General features: G+C 48.2%; 1 protein-coding gene across 1 annotated transcript in view; it reads left to right on the forward strand.

The window, feature by feature from the left end:
• Cacng3 (calcium voltage-gated channel auxiliary subunit gamma 3) overlaps positions 1 to 18,189 on the forward strand; it is a 78,742-nt gene extending 60,553 nt beyond the window's left edge. The window contains exons 2-4 of the mRNA XM_046454628.2: positions 5,830 to 5,913; positions 12,553 to 12,693; positions 17,087 to 18,189. Coding sequence (XP_046310584.1) covers positions 5,830 to 5,913; positions 12,553 to 12,693; positions 17,087 to 17,598 — 737 coding nt within the window. The 3' untranslated portion in view covers positions 17,599 to 18,189. The remainder of the gene's footprint in view (positions 1 to 5,829; positions 5,914 to 12,552; positions 12,694 to 17,086) is intronic.
• Positions 18,190 to 18,465: the final 276 nt, after the last annotated feature.

An 18,465-nucleotide genomic window follows, 5' to 3' on the forward strand; every position in this document is an offset into this window, starting at 1 on the left:
CTTAATGTCCCACCCCTGGGCCTTAGCACCTGAATGTTCCCTCGAGCTGAAAATCTCTTTCCCGGGTCCTTCACACACCTGCCTTCACCTTTTCTTTCTGCTCTGAGATCAAATTTGGTGTCCTTCAAAGCACAGTCATCTTGCTCATTCATGTATGGTTCCAGAGTCTCTCTCTGCAATGAGAATGTGAGCTCTGAGGGCCAGAATCTTCTGTCCTGCCCCCCCCACCCCCGTGAATCCCTAGGACGGAAACCCAATCTTCACAATTGAGTTCTTCTCTCTCACCTCCCGTATCCCAGGATCCCAGCACCCCTCCCCTCTCACCTGTACCCACTGGGTCTCTCCCGAAGGCCACCAGCCACTCATCTTCCACTCCCCACCCCCAGCTACGAGCTCATTTTCTCTTATCACCACATGAGCTATTCCTTCTGCTTTGAGAAACACGCCTCCCTTTCTCTGATCAACTTCTAATTAACCTTCAAGTCTCGGCTTAGACATGATTTCATTCATCATTCCGTTCACAAAAAAAAAAAAAAGTTCTGCTGATTTATCAGGTGAGAGCATTTGGGGTTGGGGGGAGGTGTGCTTCCCTTTGAACCCTGTCTGTACTGCTTGAATTTTTTTCCTGCGCGTATTGTTCTTCCAATTTAACAAGGATTATCTGAAGATGGGAAAAGGAACGGCTTCTTGTTTTCTTTGTAACATCTCTCTGCATTGAAAAATGTCCTGATACATGTTATTCTTAAAGCCAGTACCACAATGTCTTAATTCTTGCAGCTTAGTGGGTAGGACTTCATATCCCATGAGAAATCACTTTACTAAGCCCTTTTCATTCATTCTGATATATTTTTTTTCCTACCAAATTGCTTTCAGCTTCCCAAATAGACGAATTCTTATGACCTGGAAAAAAAAATGGTCCTCTTCTTCCATTTTTTAAAAATTATTGCTTCTAACACAATTCTTATGCTAACTAGAACTTGTACGACTATCTAGTAAATAATAGAGGCGATGATGTGGATTATCTAATTCTTGATTTTAATAATATCTCCAAGGTTGGCTTTAAGGAGTGTTCGCTCAAGGGTGCATCTTTATTCATGTGACGGGTGTTTTCTTCCACTGTGGGATCTGGAGATGAACTGCTGATATCGTCTTTTCTATCTAGGATGGAGCCAGAGTCCTAGGGATTCACGGGTGGCCAGGACAGAAGATTCTGGTCCTCAGAGCTCACATTCTCATTGCAGAGAGAGACTCTAGACCCATAAATCCAGGCTCTGTGATTATCCCTCAACAGCTCAGGAAATTTCTTCTGGTTCTGTCTCCCATTCTCAAACTCTTCCCAAGGTTCTGCAATCCATTGGTTCTCATGCCCAGTTCTCACGCCTGCCCAGGGATGGTTCTCCATCACCTCTCCCCTGTAGCCCCCGGGTTCTGTCTCCAGACCACACTCCTTCGGTCCTCTTCCTGGTTTGCTTCTCTCTGCCCCAGGGCCTTAGCGGTGTTGATCTCTGTGTTCTGACTTGCTCCTTACCTTTTAAAGGTTTTCAACCTCTCTCTTGATTTCTTTCTGTGCGATTGGTGGGAAATCCAGCCCCCTTCTATTTCCTTGGATTGACTGATATGGGGAAATACTCCTAAGAAAATGTGAGAAGAACAGCATGATCTCAATCTTGTTAAGTCATTTTTGTGTGAAAGCACAAGAAAGACGAGGGGGGGGGGAGCCTGAAAGGAAATATATATATATATATATATATATATATATATATATATATATATATAAATGCAAAGCAGTGGTTATTTCTGGGAGCTAGCAATATGCTACCACAGGAATGGCCAAGTTCACTTTATAATGAGTGTGTGGCTCGGGGTGCCAGCAGCTCCGTTTTCAGTGTGCAATCTTCCTTGAGGAAATTCCTGTTTCCCTTTCCTTTTATATTGCTTTCTAAAATCTCACCATGTCGCCGATGTGTCTCTGCTGGTCCTAAAATACCTACCCAAACCGGCGATAGTAATAGCTGTAATTTATTGAGTGCTTACTAGGTGCCGGGGACTGTAAAAAGTCCTTTACATCATTGCCTGATTAAAAGATTTATGTGCAAAGTACCGAGAACAGCGACTGCCACCGTAACTACTATTACTGCCGCCATTAATTCTGGTGACAACTCCCAGAAGTGACTATTATTATCTCCCTTTGGTAGAAGATGAAGCTGAGGTTTTGGAGAGGTAATCTGGGGCAGGCAACCACAAGGAGTAAGTGGCTGCTGAGTCAGGATTCTCTCTAAAGGGTGACTCCGAAGACTGGGTTCTCACCACATTTTGACTCTGGGGTTATAAGCTGAAATATCTACAGGGACAGGGAAGCATCCTAAGTTGGGGACTTTGGCCAATTGGAGAGTTCATGCCCAGGCTTAAGAGGGCTGCTGATGTCCAGCTACAAAGGGTGTTGTCCCATGCAAATGTGGGACGGACGGAGCACCTCATTTTTTTTAAAGAGAAACTGCCAATCAGGCTTTGGAATGAGATACCTTGAATTTTTAAATTGTATTGACACGTGTAATTCTTTGAAAAAAATGCATCAAAACATGCAATAAAATTTTGCAGGTAAGAAAAGCACAGAACTATTTATTTAGCAAACAAAAAAAAATCACCAAACCAGTCTGCAACTAGATTTTTCTAAAAACTCACCACTATTTGCTTTGGAGGGACCAGGCTGGATTATTGCCTCCATCTCAGAAAGGGACCAACCCCTCTTCACTTTTCACTTGTGACTTCACAACACAGAAATCATCAGACCAGGGTTCAGCAAGATGTTTCCAAAAGGGCCAGAGGGTAACTATTTTCAGCTTGGCTGTCTCTGCCACACCTCACTCCGCCACAGGAGCATGAAAGCCGCCATCAAAACTATGTCAGTAAGTGGGTACAGCGGTGTCAATAAAATTTATCGACACCCGAATTTGAATTTCACGTTTTTCATATGTCATGAAATAATATTCTTCTTTTGATTTTTTTTTTCCAATCATCTAAGTACACTAACACCATTCTTTGCTCATGGGCTGAACAGAAACAGGTGGGAGGCCACTTCGAACCATGGAAAGCACACTGGTGCCTGTGACTTCAAAAGCCACTGGTTCTGAGTCCCAGTTTCAAGCCACCTGGAGTCATCTCGAGTAAGGCCATTTCACAAGCAGATGCAGGCAAGGGCGTAGCTCCTAATTCCCACAGCGATTCCGACTGGGCTGTTGGAGGAGGGTCCACATTCCATTTTTCACCAGGACCTTCTCTTCCCCAGGAAATCTTTTGTGGAACAGGTGAAACTGCTAACCTGCCCATTGTTCCTTGGAATACATTATAGAAAAAGTATAAGTTGATGGGAAGATGACTGGTGCCGTTCAATGCCACATCAATAGCGGGGAACAGACCACAGAATGACCACTAAGCCACCTATCCGGGGACTTGCTTGCAACTCCAAAGCCACTGAAGGGAGAGCAAGTCACAATAGTGCTTAGGAACCTTGACCTTGGAGTCAGCCAGACCTGCCTGCCCTTGAGTGACGCAGTTACTAACCACAGCCTTGTTAAGCCTCTCGGTTTCCTCACCTATCAAATGCGTAGACTGGTCCTGGGGCACATGGTAAAAGGAGAACCTATAAGTTACTTATGAGGATTTATTATCCAGGCAAAATACATAAAGGAAACTCTGAAATCTGAACAAGAAAAAAACGAAAGGCCTTTTTTTTTTCAATATCAGGGAAGACGATACAGGTTTGTCTTTTCTTCCAAGAAACTTCCTGGAGACTTCTCTCCTGAATCCTTTCCTTAGTTCAAAGTCTATTCTTTGCCCGGCGAGCTGGGGATCAGAACCAAAGAGATGTTCTACATAGCTCATTGCAATTGTCGTGAAATGTCCCTGGGGAGCCTACTTATGATAGAGGTTAAATAGATAGTACTGTTATCATTATAAGATAATAATAGACATAATCATAGTAGACATGAGAGTAATGGTTATTCATAGAGTAATGATGAAATCACAGGCTTTGGAGCCTGGATTCGAATACCAATTCTGCCACTCACTGACTGGGACACCTCCATTCCCCTCTGTGGCTCTCCTGCCTCGTCATAAATGTCACTATTAATCGACCTTACCTCCTGGGGTGCAGGGGGCGAGAGTCAGTGAGATAAGACTGTAAGTTTTCACCAACGTGCCTGGCTCCTTGGAAGGACTTTATAACTGGCAGCTGTTATCATGATGTGCCTAAAGCTTTGCAGAAAAAATTGTCTCCTGTTCGTGAGTGTGGCTTTTTTTTTTTTTTAATATGCAATGACTGCTCTGAAGCACAAGCTCAGCTCTATCTGATTCTCCCACCAACAACAACAACCCTCTTTCTCACCTCCCTACTGTCTTTGCAGACAGGGAAGAGGACAGGAATGCATAATTCCATGCTGTGTGGCGGCCAGATGAGACATCCTGAATATTGTTTGTCATTTATAAGAACTGACAGAGCCATTAACTGCCCCAGAGAATGGCTAATTGGCTAGTTAATAAACACCCGCCATGATTCTCAAACACACACACACACACAATGAGTTAAGTCCAATCTATGCTGAAGAAAGGAGAGGAAGTCAAAGGCTGACGGTTTCTTTGAGATGTCTCCTCGCCAATTCTGTGGTTCCTGAAGGGGTGGGCCACCCAGCAAGGGACAGGGAACTGTGACCCTGTAGAGCAGGGACAGGGAACAGGAGAGTCATTGTCTGAGAAAGCAGAATGTTCCACCATGTCTGGATTCAGATCTTGATTGGGAACCTGGCTGGACCATTTATTTACCTGAGTGACTTCAAGCAAAATTCTTTTATTTTATTCATTTACTTTTTTGTTAAAGACTAATAGGACTAACTTTTTAAAGTCATGTGTGTGTGTGTGTATATATATATAATTTTAGTTGTTGATGGACCTTTATTTTATTCACTGATTTATATGCAGTGCTGAGAATCGCACCCAGCACCTCGCGCATGGTAGGCAAGCGCTCTACCACCACGCCACAACCCCAGCCCTCAAGCAAAATTCTTCAAGCCTGATTTCCTCATCTATAAAATGGGAAGATAAATTACTAAACATAATCCCCACCTCTTTTTCCTTTCACTTGTGGGAGAGGTCAGACCCGACAGTGTCCTGAGACCTGCTTTCGCATTCCTACTTCTTTTTGCTCTTCCAAGGTGGATGCCAACGTCGTGCAACATGGAAGAAATCGAATATTTGAGTCTTTTCCTTTTTTATTTAATGAATGGCTTGCCTCTAGTGGAGTGCTCGCTTTAGGTCACTGTGACAAAATCCCTGAGATAAATCACCTTTTAAAACAGGAAGAGTTTATTTGGGCTCACTGTTTCAGAGGTGTCTGTCCATGGTTGGTTGGTTGGTTGGTTGGTTGGCTCCATTATTTTTTTTGGCCTGTGGCAAAGCAGAACAACATGGGGGGGCAGGTGATACCCCAAAGCTGCCCACCTCAGGGTTTCCAGGGAGCAGACAGAGGAAAGGGCCCGGGATCCCAATAATCCCTTCAAGGGCATTCTCCCAATGACCTCACTTCCTGCCAGCATGCTCCACCTCCTAAAGGTTCCACCACCTCCCACTATGTCACTGGCTGGGGACCCATAGACCTTTGGGGGACATTCAAGATCCAAGTCAGAGCAGCTCGTCTCTTTTTTTGTGCCCTGTATAAAGATGCGATTGAGCCTCCCTGGGCCCAGCTTCCCGACAACCAGGGGAAAGAATGGTCCCGTGAGGTCAAGGACTCAGGCTGAACCCATTGGGTTCTCAGGACCACGCTTGTTTCCGCAGGGGCTTTCCGAGGAGTGTGCAAGAAAATCGACCACTTCCCTGAAGATGCAGACTACGAACAGGATACAGCGGAGTACCTCCTACGTAAGTCTCTCCTCTTCCTGGCTTTCTCTTGGGGGAACCGGGGGTGGGATGGCAGGGTCCCCTGCCCTCCACCAGCTGCTTCTGAGTTTGAGGTCCCTCCATGTCCACATCTATGTGCAAAGGAGCAGTTCCAGGCGCCACTAGACAGAGCTATAGACAGGGTTCTGAGACCTGAGTCTCTTAAGTCTGAGACCTAAGTCTCTTCCATTTTTAATGAACTAGAAACAGGGGTGGGAGAGTGGGTTGGCTAAAATGGAAAGGTCCTTTTTAGTCTACTTAGGATAAAAATCTAAGAAATTTTCTTCAACTTGAATTCAAGTTTTCCCCTTCCCCAGAGGGTTGATTGGAGGTGCTAATGGGCGAGGTGCTAATGGGTGAGGTGCTAATGGGCGAGGTCCCCAGGGGTAAGTCCGAGGAGGATAAACACAAACCAAAGTTCACTTTCCTTTGACTTCCCTTCAGTTTCAATCCTACTGGGACAGGGCCAATGTCGCCATAGGATTTTTCCAAGGTCAGTACCATGGATCTGACATAGACTGTCACAACTAAAGCACATAGGAGCCAGTGGAGTGTGGTGACTTCAAGCAAGGGCTCTGGAATCTGACAGATCTGGGCTGTGACCCTGGTTTGACTCCCTCCCAGCGAGGTTCAACCTGGGGCAAGTTGTCTCACCTCTTAACCGTCCTTCATCTTTTCCGAAATGGAGATTGTCATGTCCTCTGTCTGACAGGGTCATAAAAATTAACTAAGCTAATAATGCACAGTACGCTTAGCCCCGGGCCCAGCATGTAACCGTGAGGCCGTGTGTGTGTGTGTGTGTGTGTGTGTGTGTGTGTGTTAGCTCTGGTTTGTTGCAGGGGATTATATTGGCACAGTTCAGCCGCAGAACCGAGGTATGGCTTGTCATTTATAAGAATTGACAGAGCCATTAACTGCCCTAGAGATTGGTTAATTGGATAGTTAACAAACACCCACAACGATCATCAAACACACACAATGAGTTTAGTCAAGTTTATGCTCAAGAGAAGAATAGAAGTCAAACTGGTTCCGGCCCAGAGGGAACTTGGTTTGGGGTTTACATGTCATTTCTTCAAGAACCTGTTTTCAGATCACTCAAAAGGAAAATTTCACCGGCGTTGACTAATTTGCTCTTCAGAAGTGTTAGACTTCGGGTGATTTTTTTAAAAAACGGTGATTATAAATTAAAACTCCAAGAAATTTTCCTATTCAGCTTCTGTGTGTTAGCTCCTACCTCAAGTGTTTGGGGGCTGGGGATGTAGCCCAGAAGTGGAGCACGCGCTTAGCAGGCAGGAGGCCCAGGGTTCTAGCCCCGGCACCAGAGAGCAAGGAAGGAAGGAGAATTTTTAAATTAAAATCATTTTCGTCTTTAGTCATGACGTGATTCTAGATGCATATGGCCGTGAGTCTACGTATGAACCTTTAATAACGTAACAGGAAAAAGTTATTGTGGAAGGGCTAATGTGAAAAGAATCGTCGTGCCTAGGCCCACTTTGCAGACGGAACACACTGTTCATCTTTCTTCAAACCCCTCATATCAGCAGCTCAAAGAGATTTGGTGTGCAAAGTCAAAACCACATTTGGAGCTGCAAGCTTATCCAAAGCTTAGGGTATGACATTAGGAGAAAAATCTCAGGCATTTTCTTCAACTCAAATACATGCTTTCAAAAAATCTCCAGAGGGTAGAACTTGGACCTCCTCAAAAGAGAATAGCTTGGACGTCATGACCAGAGGGATTTCACCAGCGCGCCCACAGCTGATCCTTATTTTTCTTTCCGACTTGGACGAAACATTTTGATGTTTGCTCTGTTGGAGGCTCAACAGAACCGTGACTGCTATTGCACAACTCGGAAAATTGATTTTTAAGTTCTTTGGAGAGGTCAATTACTTTTCCATCAAAATGCTTTTCTCCCCTCTGGGAAGGTGGAGTCCTCTGTTCCTTTATCTCCCCTCAGCCTACCTCACGGTTCACGTAAGCTTCACCAATCTCCACACCATCTGGCTAAGTTGGAGGAGGACCCTTAAAAGAGCCCACAGGTCAGGAATATTGGAATCCCCGACTCAGCCACGGAAGGCCAGAGTCTTGTTCCTGCAGGGATCTCCTTGCCCATCCAAGAGTATAGGCTGCTAATTCTGTTGGGACCCACAGTCCTGATGGGATCGGACCTCTGCACATGATGTTTTTGTTCTATTCCCTTTTTTATGTGCCCTTTGGGGTAGGCTGCAGCTTAAACCCGTATGTCTCAGTCTGCTCTACACTGGTATAACAAAATGCCTGAGGCTAGGTAATCTATAAAGAATAAAGGTTTATTTGGCTCACAGTTCTGCTCAGCCTCTGGTGAGGGCCTCCTGTCTGCATGACATGGAGGAGACTATCACATCTCCTAAGGTCACCAGGGCCGTCATGGGGGACCCACCCTCATGACTTCCTCTAATCCTAATTACTCCTTAAGGTCCCACCTTCAAATAGCATTAACATGCAGATTTGGGGATTCTGTTTCCGGTACATAAATTTTGGGGGAGAGCACCCTAGAGGGAGGTTTCAAAGACGTCTGGAGACTCCCCATAACATAGCGTGGACTCGGCAAAGTCCTACTCAGACTCGGATGGTGGAAGGACCCTGGATCAAGCTTACCTCCCCACCCTGAGGCGCTCCCTTAGCTCCAGCCAGTGCGGTGATCAGCTTTCTATCACTGTGACCAAAACACCTGACTTAAGGGATGGGAGATTTATTCCGGTTCATGGTTTCAGGACACTCAGTCCATGGTCAGCTGGTTCCAAGGCAGAAGTAGTGTTGGAAGGTCCTGGTGGGGGAGGGCTGCTCAGCTCACGGCACCCCGGGGAGGGGTGGGGGAGAGAGAGAAGGGGCCGGGAGAGGACAAACCCCTCCAAAGCAGGCTCTCAGTGACCTACTTCCTGCAACTCCCCCCTCCCCCCACCTCCCATTCAGCTGAAAATGGATTAATCCATCCACCCACTGATGGGGTCAGAGCCCTCAGGGTCCAGTCAGTGCCCAGAAGTCCAGAGCACCTCTGCCCTGGCTGCACTGGGGACCAAGCTTTCAACATGTGAACTTTCAGGGAACATTCCAGATCCAAACCAGGTCAGAGACCTTGAGAAGGAGAAACAGGGAAAAAGACAATATATATATATTTTTTTCTGAAGCCACCATGTGACCCCCCTGGGCTAAACCGTACAGGGTGGACTCCAACCTACTCAGAGAAAATGTCAGCAGATTAAAAAAAAAAAATCCTGCCTTACAGACACCTGTAGCCAGAGATGACAGAATCTGTTCATGTCTTGTTCATTAAAAGTTACTTAATGGTTACTTTGCCACTTTGAAAACTGCCACGTTTACATGTCACATATTCACACGTTGCAAATATACACTGTCACAACCAACGTGAGTCAATCGCTTGAAATGTTCAGATCTTTTCCTTTGGGCACATTTCAAAGGTTAATCATTTTTTGGAAAAAAAAAATTGTAAAGGATTCTCTCTCTCTCTCACCAAGTAAACTCATCCCTTTGAATATTCAAGTGATTCCTGGCAATACGCAAAGCAAATGTTCACTTTCAACGTCAGTTCGCAAGTTCCAAATGGGCGCTTGAAGCCACTGGAGGGGGTGGATCCCACCCCCTTAATAATTTGGGGGGTTCCAGGCCAAGAGTCCAAGTGGAAACCCGCAGGCCAGATATGTGAATTTTTAGAAATTATCATTGAGCTGCTCTCCCACATTTGGGCTCATAAGAGATCAGTTATAGCCACACTCAGGTCCGCAGAGCCCACGCCCTGAGATGACACCGCTTACCTGGGGGCTAACGAACACCAAGGTGAGCCTGCCTCCTGTAGGGTTAGGGTGAAGGGAAATCGGCCCTCTGCCCCCTGAAGGTCCATGGAAATAAGCTGATTGCATCAGTCAATTTCTTGTTGCTGTGACCACAATACCTGATAAGAATAACTTAGCAAAGGAAGAGTTCATTTTGGATCATGGTTTCAGAGGTGCATGGTTTCAGAGGTGCATGGTCCGCTCACTCCATTGCTCTGAGCCCAAGGTGAGGCAGAACATCATGGCGGAGGGGCATCCAGAGGAGCACTGCTCATGGCAGCCAGGAACAGAGAGCACAAGGTCCCAGGGAACAGGATACCCCCAACGGCAGGCTCCCAGTGACCTGCTCCCTCCAGCCACCACACCCCACTTGCCTACGGTTACCACCCAGTGACTGTCTAAATCACCAACCATCGATGGATCCATCCACAGACTCAGTGACAGCTCTCCTAACCCAATCATTTCATCTCTGAACGTTCCCGAAAGGACATAGGAGCTTTGGGGCGGGGACTCCTTATGTCCAAACCACAACACTGACATAATATGTCATAGACATAAGAAATGGGAGAAATAATCTGCAAATTTATTAACAAGCAAAAAAACATCACAACGTGTTGCAAACCCACAGGAATGTGCTTAGACCCTGTGCAACGTGATGGAGAAGCTTCTTTCTATACCCCTTTGGCTGGGGGTGGGGGGCCCCGTAAATGAGGTAAATGATTTTTCAGGGGACTCCATGAGCCTGGAGAGCACACGGTGACCTGGGGCGGGGTCTGGCTGGAAGGACAGGCTGGGTTGTAAATGATTCCCTCTGGGACTAAAATAGAGGCAAGGGTGTGTGACCAAAGTCCGTCCAGGGGTGTTGACAGACTCAAAGTCTTTTTTCCTGTGAAATGAGTTTAGCGAGTGAAAACCCAGGAAGGAACCCAAGGTAACGGCTTCTTCTTTAGTGGGTCTGGACCTCAGGCAGATAAGGGAAATGTGCAGAAAACCTCTCCCTGTGCTTGAGGGAAGGACGAGGGTGTGCGTGGGGCTGGGATGGGGAGGAGACAAGGTCAGAGGGACCTTTAATTCTGAAGTTGCTCTTTGAAAGCCTCTTCATTTCCTTTAGATCAAATTAATCAGCATGCAGGGAAAAAAAACCCAAAAATCGTTGTATTTCCACGTTACCATTCTCTGAGCCCCAACCCGAGCCAGTGTGTGAGCAAAGATCTTCAGAACAGCCAGCGCAGGCGAGAAGCCCACAAAGGGACTGATCCCTTCATGTCCCCAGGGTGACAGGGTGGCAGGATCCTCTCCTCCGTGCCCGTCTTCCTCTAGCAGGTTTCTAGGAAGTTTGAAACTGCTCCCAAAATGTCACCATCACAGCTAAGGATCAAGAGGGGCAGAGTTATCTGGGGCCCTGGACAGCCCAGACCCTTGCGTTGGGTCACGTGGGGCAGCCAGATTGAATCAAATGCTAGAAGCATTCTGTCTTCTCTCTACCCCTGTGAGCTCAGCTCCTGACCCCAGGGTTCCTCCACTGTCCCCTTCAGATAATTCCAGAAATCTGAAGGTAAAAAACAAACAAGCAAGCAAGCATTTCTTTAATTTATTTAAACACAATCATGACACTGTGGAGAGAGCTCTTGTCCCTGGGGTCTTGAGCATCTCTTGGGTGGTGAATGGAAGTACCCGGAGCTAGACCACTTCCACTGTGGTCTAGCCTAGGACACTTCACTGTGGTCTAGCCTCGAACACTGAGTAACGCAAACAGCTGTGAGTCCTCCATGGCCCAAAAGAGCTGCGTCCCTCCCTGCCCCACCCTCGGGCTGCTCCTTTGTCAACACAGATGCCACCATTGCTCAGGGCTGACAGAACTTTTCCTCTCCCGTCCACAACTGCTCCATCAGCAAATTCTGTCAGCTTCACCTTCAAAACATAAAATAAAGTGCCCGTGCCTCTGTGGTTGTTAAACATTCTCCCTGCAGCCAGCACAGCACCTGGAATCTAGTAGGTGCTCAAAAAATACGTGTTGAGTGAATAAATTCATTTGCTCATTCAGTGACTGAATGGGTTTTCAATGGATATGAGCAGGCTCTGCAGGTGTGTGCTGGGGAAGATTCTGCATGTGATGAGCATCGAACGTTCTGATAGGAGTCCCCGCATCCAAGGCTGGGTGCATTATCTGCAGATCCCAATACAAAATAAAGATCTTGGGCTCCTCGTTCAAAATGCAGGGGGTGAAAAAATCATTTACTGTCTTCTGCCATCTCTCTTCTGACCTGTCATAGCATTTTCTATTGGTTGTTTAATGTCACACTCCCCTGGGCCTGGGGACACTGTTAGAGTGAGTGCTAACCCTCCCAGGGGCCTGGGGCTTACACCTGCCCCTGATTCTCCCTGTGTTTATATGCACAGGCCCATAGCAGGGTCAAAGGATGATAGTGGTCACCGAGCAGAGGCAGGAGAGGACAGAAAACCCGGCCCAGGGAGTTGGGGAGGTGGACAGTAGAGAAGTTGTGAACCAAAGCTCACAGCTCACAGCGCAGAGCCCTCTGTGCCCTTGGACTTGGCTTCCACCACACGGATTCAGAGACAAAGGTTGTTAAGACTCTCAGGACGGTGACTGCAGAGTGCCAACCCCTTCCCAGCTCGGGTCCCCGAGCAGACGGCACTAACCTGGGCCCACATCACATGTGGCCTTGCTCTGCAACTTCTGCCCCGTCTTCCCCTCAGGGGCCCCCATGCCCGTGGCAGGGGGACCCGGGGCGGCCGGTGTGCAGGACGCGGCCTCTCTCTTCCTCTCCGCAGGGGCTGTGAGGGCCTCCAGCGTCTTCCCCATCCTCAGCGTCACCCTGCTGTTCTTCGGGGGGCTCTGCGTGGCGGCCAGCGAGTTCCACCGCAGCCGGCACAATGTCATCCTGAGTGCTGGCATCTTCTTTGTGTCTGCAGGTGAGTGACTTGCCCCAGCCCTGAGATGGCCACAGACCCCCAACCTGAAGCCAGGTGGACAGAGCCATGCTACCCAGGGTCCCCTCCAGGAAAGAGCCAAAAATAAAATAAAATAAAAAATGTGCAATTCGTTGTGCTAAAGCAGAGCACGCGAAGAATTTCATTAAAACCAAAGATGCCGAACCTGCAGCTGGAAGTGGGGAACCGGAGCAGCTTGGGTGTACCTGCCAGGGCCGCACCTCTCTGTCCCCCTGGGCATGCTCCGTGCCAACTTTGGACCTTTGAAACATGCTTATTGTAAACCCCACCCCTCTCAAGACACATCAGTGCCCCTTGATGGCATGCGACAGAGAATCAAAGGACCAGGCAGGGCTTGGGGAGGAGGGGACCTACCTTCTCACCAGTGACCACCTTCCAAGGTTTGCACAGCACTCTAGTCCCCAGGTATCCACAGGCGACACTTTCCAAGACCCTCTGGTGGATGCCGGAGCTGCAGATAGTACCAAATCCTCTGTGGACCACTTTTTCCTACCAATACACAACTTATGATAAGGTTTAATTTGTTAATGAGACATTAACAAATATATTTTAAAAATATATTCTATTTCTAATATAGAACAATAAAAATAGAAGAGTCATAACAATCTATGCTGATAAAAGTTCTTTAAAACCTATAAATCGGGTTGCTTTTTTTTCTGGAATTTTCTATGTGATATTTCCAGACCGCACATGAATGAAACCCTGGAAAGGGAACCCATGACTTAGGGGAGCTGCAATGGCGGGATGTTTATTGAGGGGGGGGACAAGGAAGGCTAAGAGAGGGTGATAAACAAGACAGGGGTCCTCCTAGGTTTGAATCCTACGTGGCCTTGGGAAATGTCACCAAGACCCTGTAACTTGGTTTCCTCAGCTGGGAGATGGCGAAATGATAATCGTATCAACTTCCTGGGGTGGTTGGAAGGAGACTGAGTCAAAAGGACCACAATGTTACTTCTCAATAAATTCCTAACATATTCCACAGTCGGGGACCCTGTAAATCCCTGCTCAGGTCCCTTCCCCACTGTGTACCCTTCTACAAAGTGAGGATGTGAGAACGTCTGGCCGAGTCTCTGGGAAGCCACAACAATGACAGGCCAGGGAGAAAGCCACCACAGGGTGGCTGTGGCCTCTCTCTGGGCTCTGGGTGGACAGATGTTCCCAACTGGCAAACCCAGGGATTTGTTTTGCTTCGAGGCACGTTTCTGTAACTGGTCGGCCCCCTCCTGGCTCCGACCCAGCCAGAGCCTCAGAACCAGTGTTGTGCTGATGTGACAGTTTCCCAAGAACAAGAGAAGATCATTATTTTATCCCCCAAGGGGATTGTTAGGGAAGCGTGTGTGTCGCCAGCAACTCTGTCCGCACAGGGCTATCATGAGACATGGCAGGTAGATTAGGTTCAGAGGAACTGCAGAGCCCAGAGGGGGATCCCAGAGCTTGGGGTCTAAACCAAGACCCCTCCACCAACCTCCCCCAGGAACCCCAAGAGTCTCAGGGCTTTTTTCCACTTATAAAATGGCGGAAAATGGAGGATTCAACACTCTCTAGGGCTCTTTTTGCTCAACTACAAAAATCAACAACTGTTTATTGAGCACCTACTGTGTTCCAGGCACTGGGCATAAATAATAACATGATCTCTGGAGCTACTGTGCCTGCTGAAAAGCTTGCCTCAGCTTCTTCTCTGTTGTGTGACCTTGGGCAAGTCACTCAACCTCTCTTTGCCTCAGTTTCCCCATCTAAAAAATGGAGATACTCATGGCCCTACTTCTTGAGGCTGGGAAGATGAACTGAGTCCCTATACATGAATGTGCCTGGATCATTCCCAACCCAGTGTGTGCCTGACACGGCAGCTGATCCTATGTGCACTGTGTCCTTGATTTTCACGTAAATAACTCCATTCACTCCCGCATTCCATGCTTGCTTTAGGTCAGGCTCTAGACTAGGATTTGGGGGCCATAGCAATGAGCAAACCTGGAAGTTTACAGTCAGACAGGTGGGACCAAGTCACTGCCCACTCACACCTTGTTCCTCCTGCGCCTCGTCACTGAAATCTAAATCTACTACCACGGCTGAGCTGGGGCTTCAAGTTCCACTTGGAGCTGGGTGCAGAGGCGCATGCCTGTAATCCCAGTGACTCAGGAGGCTGAGACAGGAGGACTACAAGTTTGAGGCCGCCCTTAGGGAGACCCTGTCTCAAAATTAAAAAATAAATAAAAATAACTGGAGATGTGGCTCAGTGATAGAATCCCCCTGGGTTCAATACCCAGTACCAAAAAAGTACTTAAGTTCTGCAGTTTCCTTATCTGCAAAAGAGGAATAATTAAAAAAAAAAAATCAGGCCTGGCACAGAGTTAGTACCTTATACATAAATGACTGACAGTTCATTTGGCTTCCTGCCTCTTTAACCCAGGTTGACATCTGAGCCTCTCTTTGAACTTCTTTTTCTTTCTTTTTTATTCCCGACCCCCAGCAAGACCCCTTTGGGGGGGCTTCCTAAACTTTACCACCAAAATTTCCCTGCTAGCGGTGGAGAGAGAGCAAACATGGCCCTGGAGAATCAGGGGGCATCTCTAGAAGCCGCCTTCAGGGAGCGGAAATGCCTTTGAAGTCAGCATCTCATTTTACTTAAAAATTCATGTGAATTCTGCTTTCTCCTCCTTATTATATCCGTGTTCATTTTAATATAAAAGAATGTGCCTTCCTTACTAATCTTCCAGCCAAATTGACACTCCAGGAAGAGGGGACTGTTTTTTATCCTGTCGGGTCCCTTGCGGCCTGACACCGAGCAGGATGTGCCAACCCTCAGAGTGACAAATAGCAAGGTGATTAGCATTTGCCGAGTCCCTGATGAATGCCTGGACCCGGTCATGCCAAGAGGACCCACAGCAGGAGCAGACCCCAGCCCTGTCCCTGAGGGCAGGTCCTAGATGGAGCATAAGCAGAAGTCCCACCCCAAATATTAATAATAACCGTCACCCAGGTGCTCCTGCCAATCACATGGTAGCACTTGAGCAGATGCTGTGACCCTGACATGCCAAGCTTTAGCCCTTAGTTGCTTGATTTGGGGGAGATCTAGGGGAGACCCAGAAAGAATACGGAGTGTTCAAAGAGTGTCAGGAGGACTCAGGAATCTTCTGGAAATGATCACTTACCAACTGGTACTGGGAATGGTCATGAAGGACAGATTCCATTTCGCACTAATTGCCGGGTAGTATGTCAACCTCCTCGGGGTCACTGTTGGCACCAACTCTGAGTGAGACCCCATGAGTAGAGGGTCCAAAAGAGACATTTCCCATCTGGGGTAATAATGTGGGAAGGTACCCGAGATGAACACAGCCCTTAGAGATTCCTGTACCTTTTTGTCATTCTCTAGGGAATTTATTTCTCTCCGATAGGCTGAACGGAGCTTCCCAATGCTATTCTGTTGGCACTTGGTGGGGGGAACTAAGTCTGCAGACCTCGCCTTTGGGGGAAAACAGCTTTGTGTCCCCCAATTTTTGACACTCAAACATCAGCCAACCCAAGACTGGTTATCCTATTCCACACAGACAGAAAGATGGTCAACGACTGTCCTTGCCCCCTGAGCTTATTAGTTCCCCCAAATTGCAGCCCCAGATCCGTAGACATCTAGTGGTGGATGTCTCCCCCAACACGTTCAACTTGGTGTATCCAAATCTCTGTTCTCTAAACATGGTCTGTTGGCTGCCTCTTATTTTAGTTTGAGATGCCACCAGCCTCCCAGTCACCCAAGCTGACTAGCCGGTTATTCTTGGTCCCTCTCTGGTGCTCCACGGTCCCCCGCCTTCTTTCTCAGCTGCAGGATCTGGCTCCCATGGGGCCTCATCTTCAAAGCAAAATTCTCAGCCTTTCTCTCTCCCCCTTTGCCTCTGAATCATTTCCTAAGTACCCCCAGTAAAGTTTCTACTGTATTTGGCTCCGATGGCATTTATCCAATCGCCCAACGGTGAGAAATTCAAGGGCAGGGGACAGTCGCTGGTTCGCTTTATCACTCTCATGACTTAAAGCCAAAGATTCAGTGTTGCCTTGTTTCTAAGGGGACACCGAGGCCCCCCTGAGTGCTACCACCCTTGCTAGAGAAGTAGGAGGGCATCTTGACCTGAAGGGGCACAGCCCAGGACGGGAGCTGCAGAAATTCCCCACTTCCCAAGACACAGACCTTGCAAGAGGAGCTCAGCCCGAGGATTTCTTAGCCATCATCCATGTCTCTTCTCCTCCCCACCTTAATTCTGCATTTTCTATCCATATTTCAAGACCCAAAGTGACCTTGACCTTGGAGGTTTTCTCCAACACATGTGTGTGTGTCTTTTTTTTTCTTTTCTTTTCCATTTTTTCTCAGGCTTAAGCAACATCATTGGCATCATCGTTTATATATCAGCCAACGCCGGAGACCCCGGGCAGCGTGACTCCAAGAAAAGCTACTCGTACGGCTGGTCCTTTTACTTCGGCGCCTTCTCCTTCATCATCGCCGAGATCGTGGGCGTGGTGGCCGTGCACATCTACATCGAGAAACACCAGCAGCTGCGCGCCAAATCGCACTCGGAGCTCCTCAAGAAGTCCACCTTCGCCCGCCTCCCGCCCTACAGGTACAGGTTCCGGAGGAGGTCCAGCTCCCGCTCCACCGAGCCGCGGTCCCGAGACCTGTCCCCCATCAGCAAAGGCTTCCACACCATCCCCTCCACCGACATCTCCATGTTCACCCTGTCCCGGGACCCCTCCAAGATCACCATGGGGACCCTCCTCAACTCGGACCGGGACCACGCTTTTCTACAGTTCCACAATTCCACGCCCAAAGAGTTCAAAGAGTCGCTGCACAACAACCCGGCCAACAGGCGCACCACGCCCGTGTGAGCGGACGCGGCTGGCCCTGACCGCTGGCCGCGCCCAGCACCGCCTGCGGGGGGCGCAGTGTCCACAGACGTCTCCAAGGTTGCATGGCATGGTCCTCGTGATGGTTCTTACTTCTCACAAAGAAATGAAGACCAAATGGACTCCGCCCTGTCCCACGGGGGTCCCCCCACCCCATCCCCACAGGACCCCCACCTTTCCATTCCCAACCTCCCCAACCGGATCCCTTCCTGTCGTCCCTCCCTCCCCTCTGTGTATCTGTGCCCACATGTCCTTCTGTCCTTCCTTCCTCCACTGTTCTTCCCTCCTTGGGAGAGGACTTTATCAAAAGTCACAGGGTGGTGGCCAGAGGTGGGGGGGGGGGGGGATCTGCAAATCCCCCATCAGGTGCCGGCGTAGCTGTCCCCATTTGTCCACCCAACACAGATCCTCAGGAAACCCACCACCGCCCAGGTGGCCCTGAGGGAGGCATTCACCTTTACGTGTTAGAAAACAAATAATAATAATAACATGACCGGAAATCAAAGATGTCAGAGTCCCGAAGCAGCTAATGTAATAAGCACTCATGTTATTAAAGGTTTTGCCTTGTCGTAATCAACGAGCTGGGGTGGTTTTTTGTTTTTGTTTTTTTCCTTTTTATTTTGATTTTTTTTCCCCTGGGTGCTTCCCACATGAGCTCACTCACCTGCCACCCCCCCCCCCACCCCCGGGTTCATCTCCCTCTTGGAAGCTGAATTTCATTCAGTCACACTCCAGCCTCTGTAGGAAGGATCCTCTCTGCCTCCCATGAGGCCAGCAAGGTGTTCCCCGTAGATGTTGGAGTCAGTGTGTCCTCCGGGGTAGTGGGAACGGTGGCATTTGAGGTCTAAC

The sequence above is a fragment of the Marmota monax genome, unplaced genomic scaffold (assembly GCF_021218885.2).
Source record: "Marmota monax isolate L192 unplaced genomic scaffold, Marmota_monax_Labrador192_F-V1.1 WCK01_AAM20220418_F8-fsc00086, whole genome shotgun sequence".
NCBI lineage: Eukaryota > Metazoa > Chordata > Mammalia > Rodentia > Sciuridae > Marmota > Marmota monax.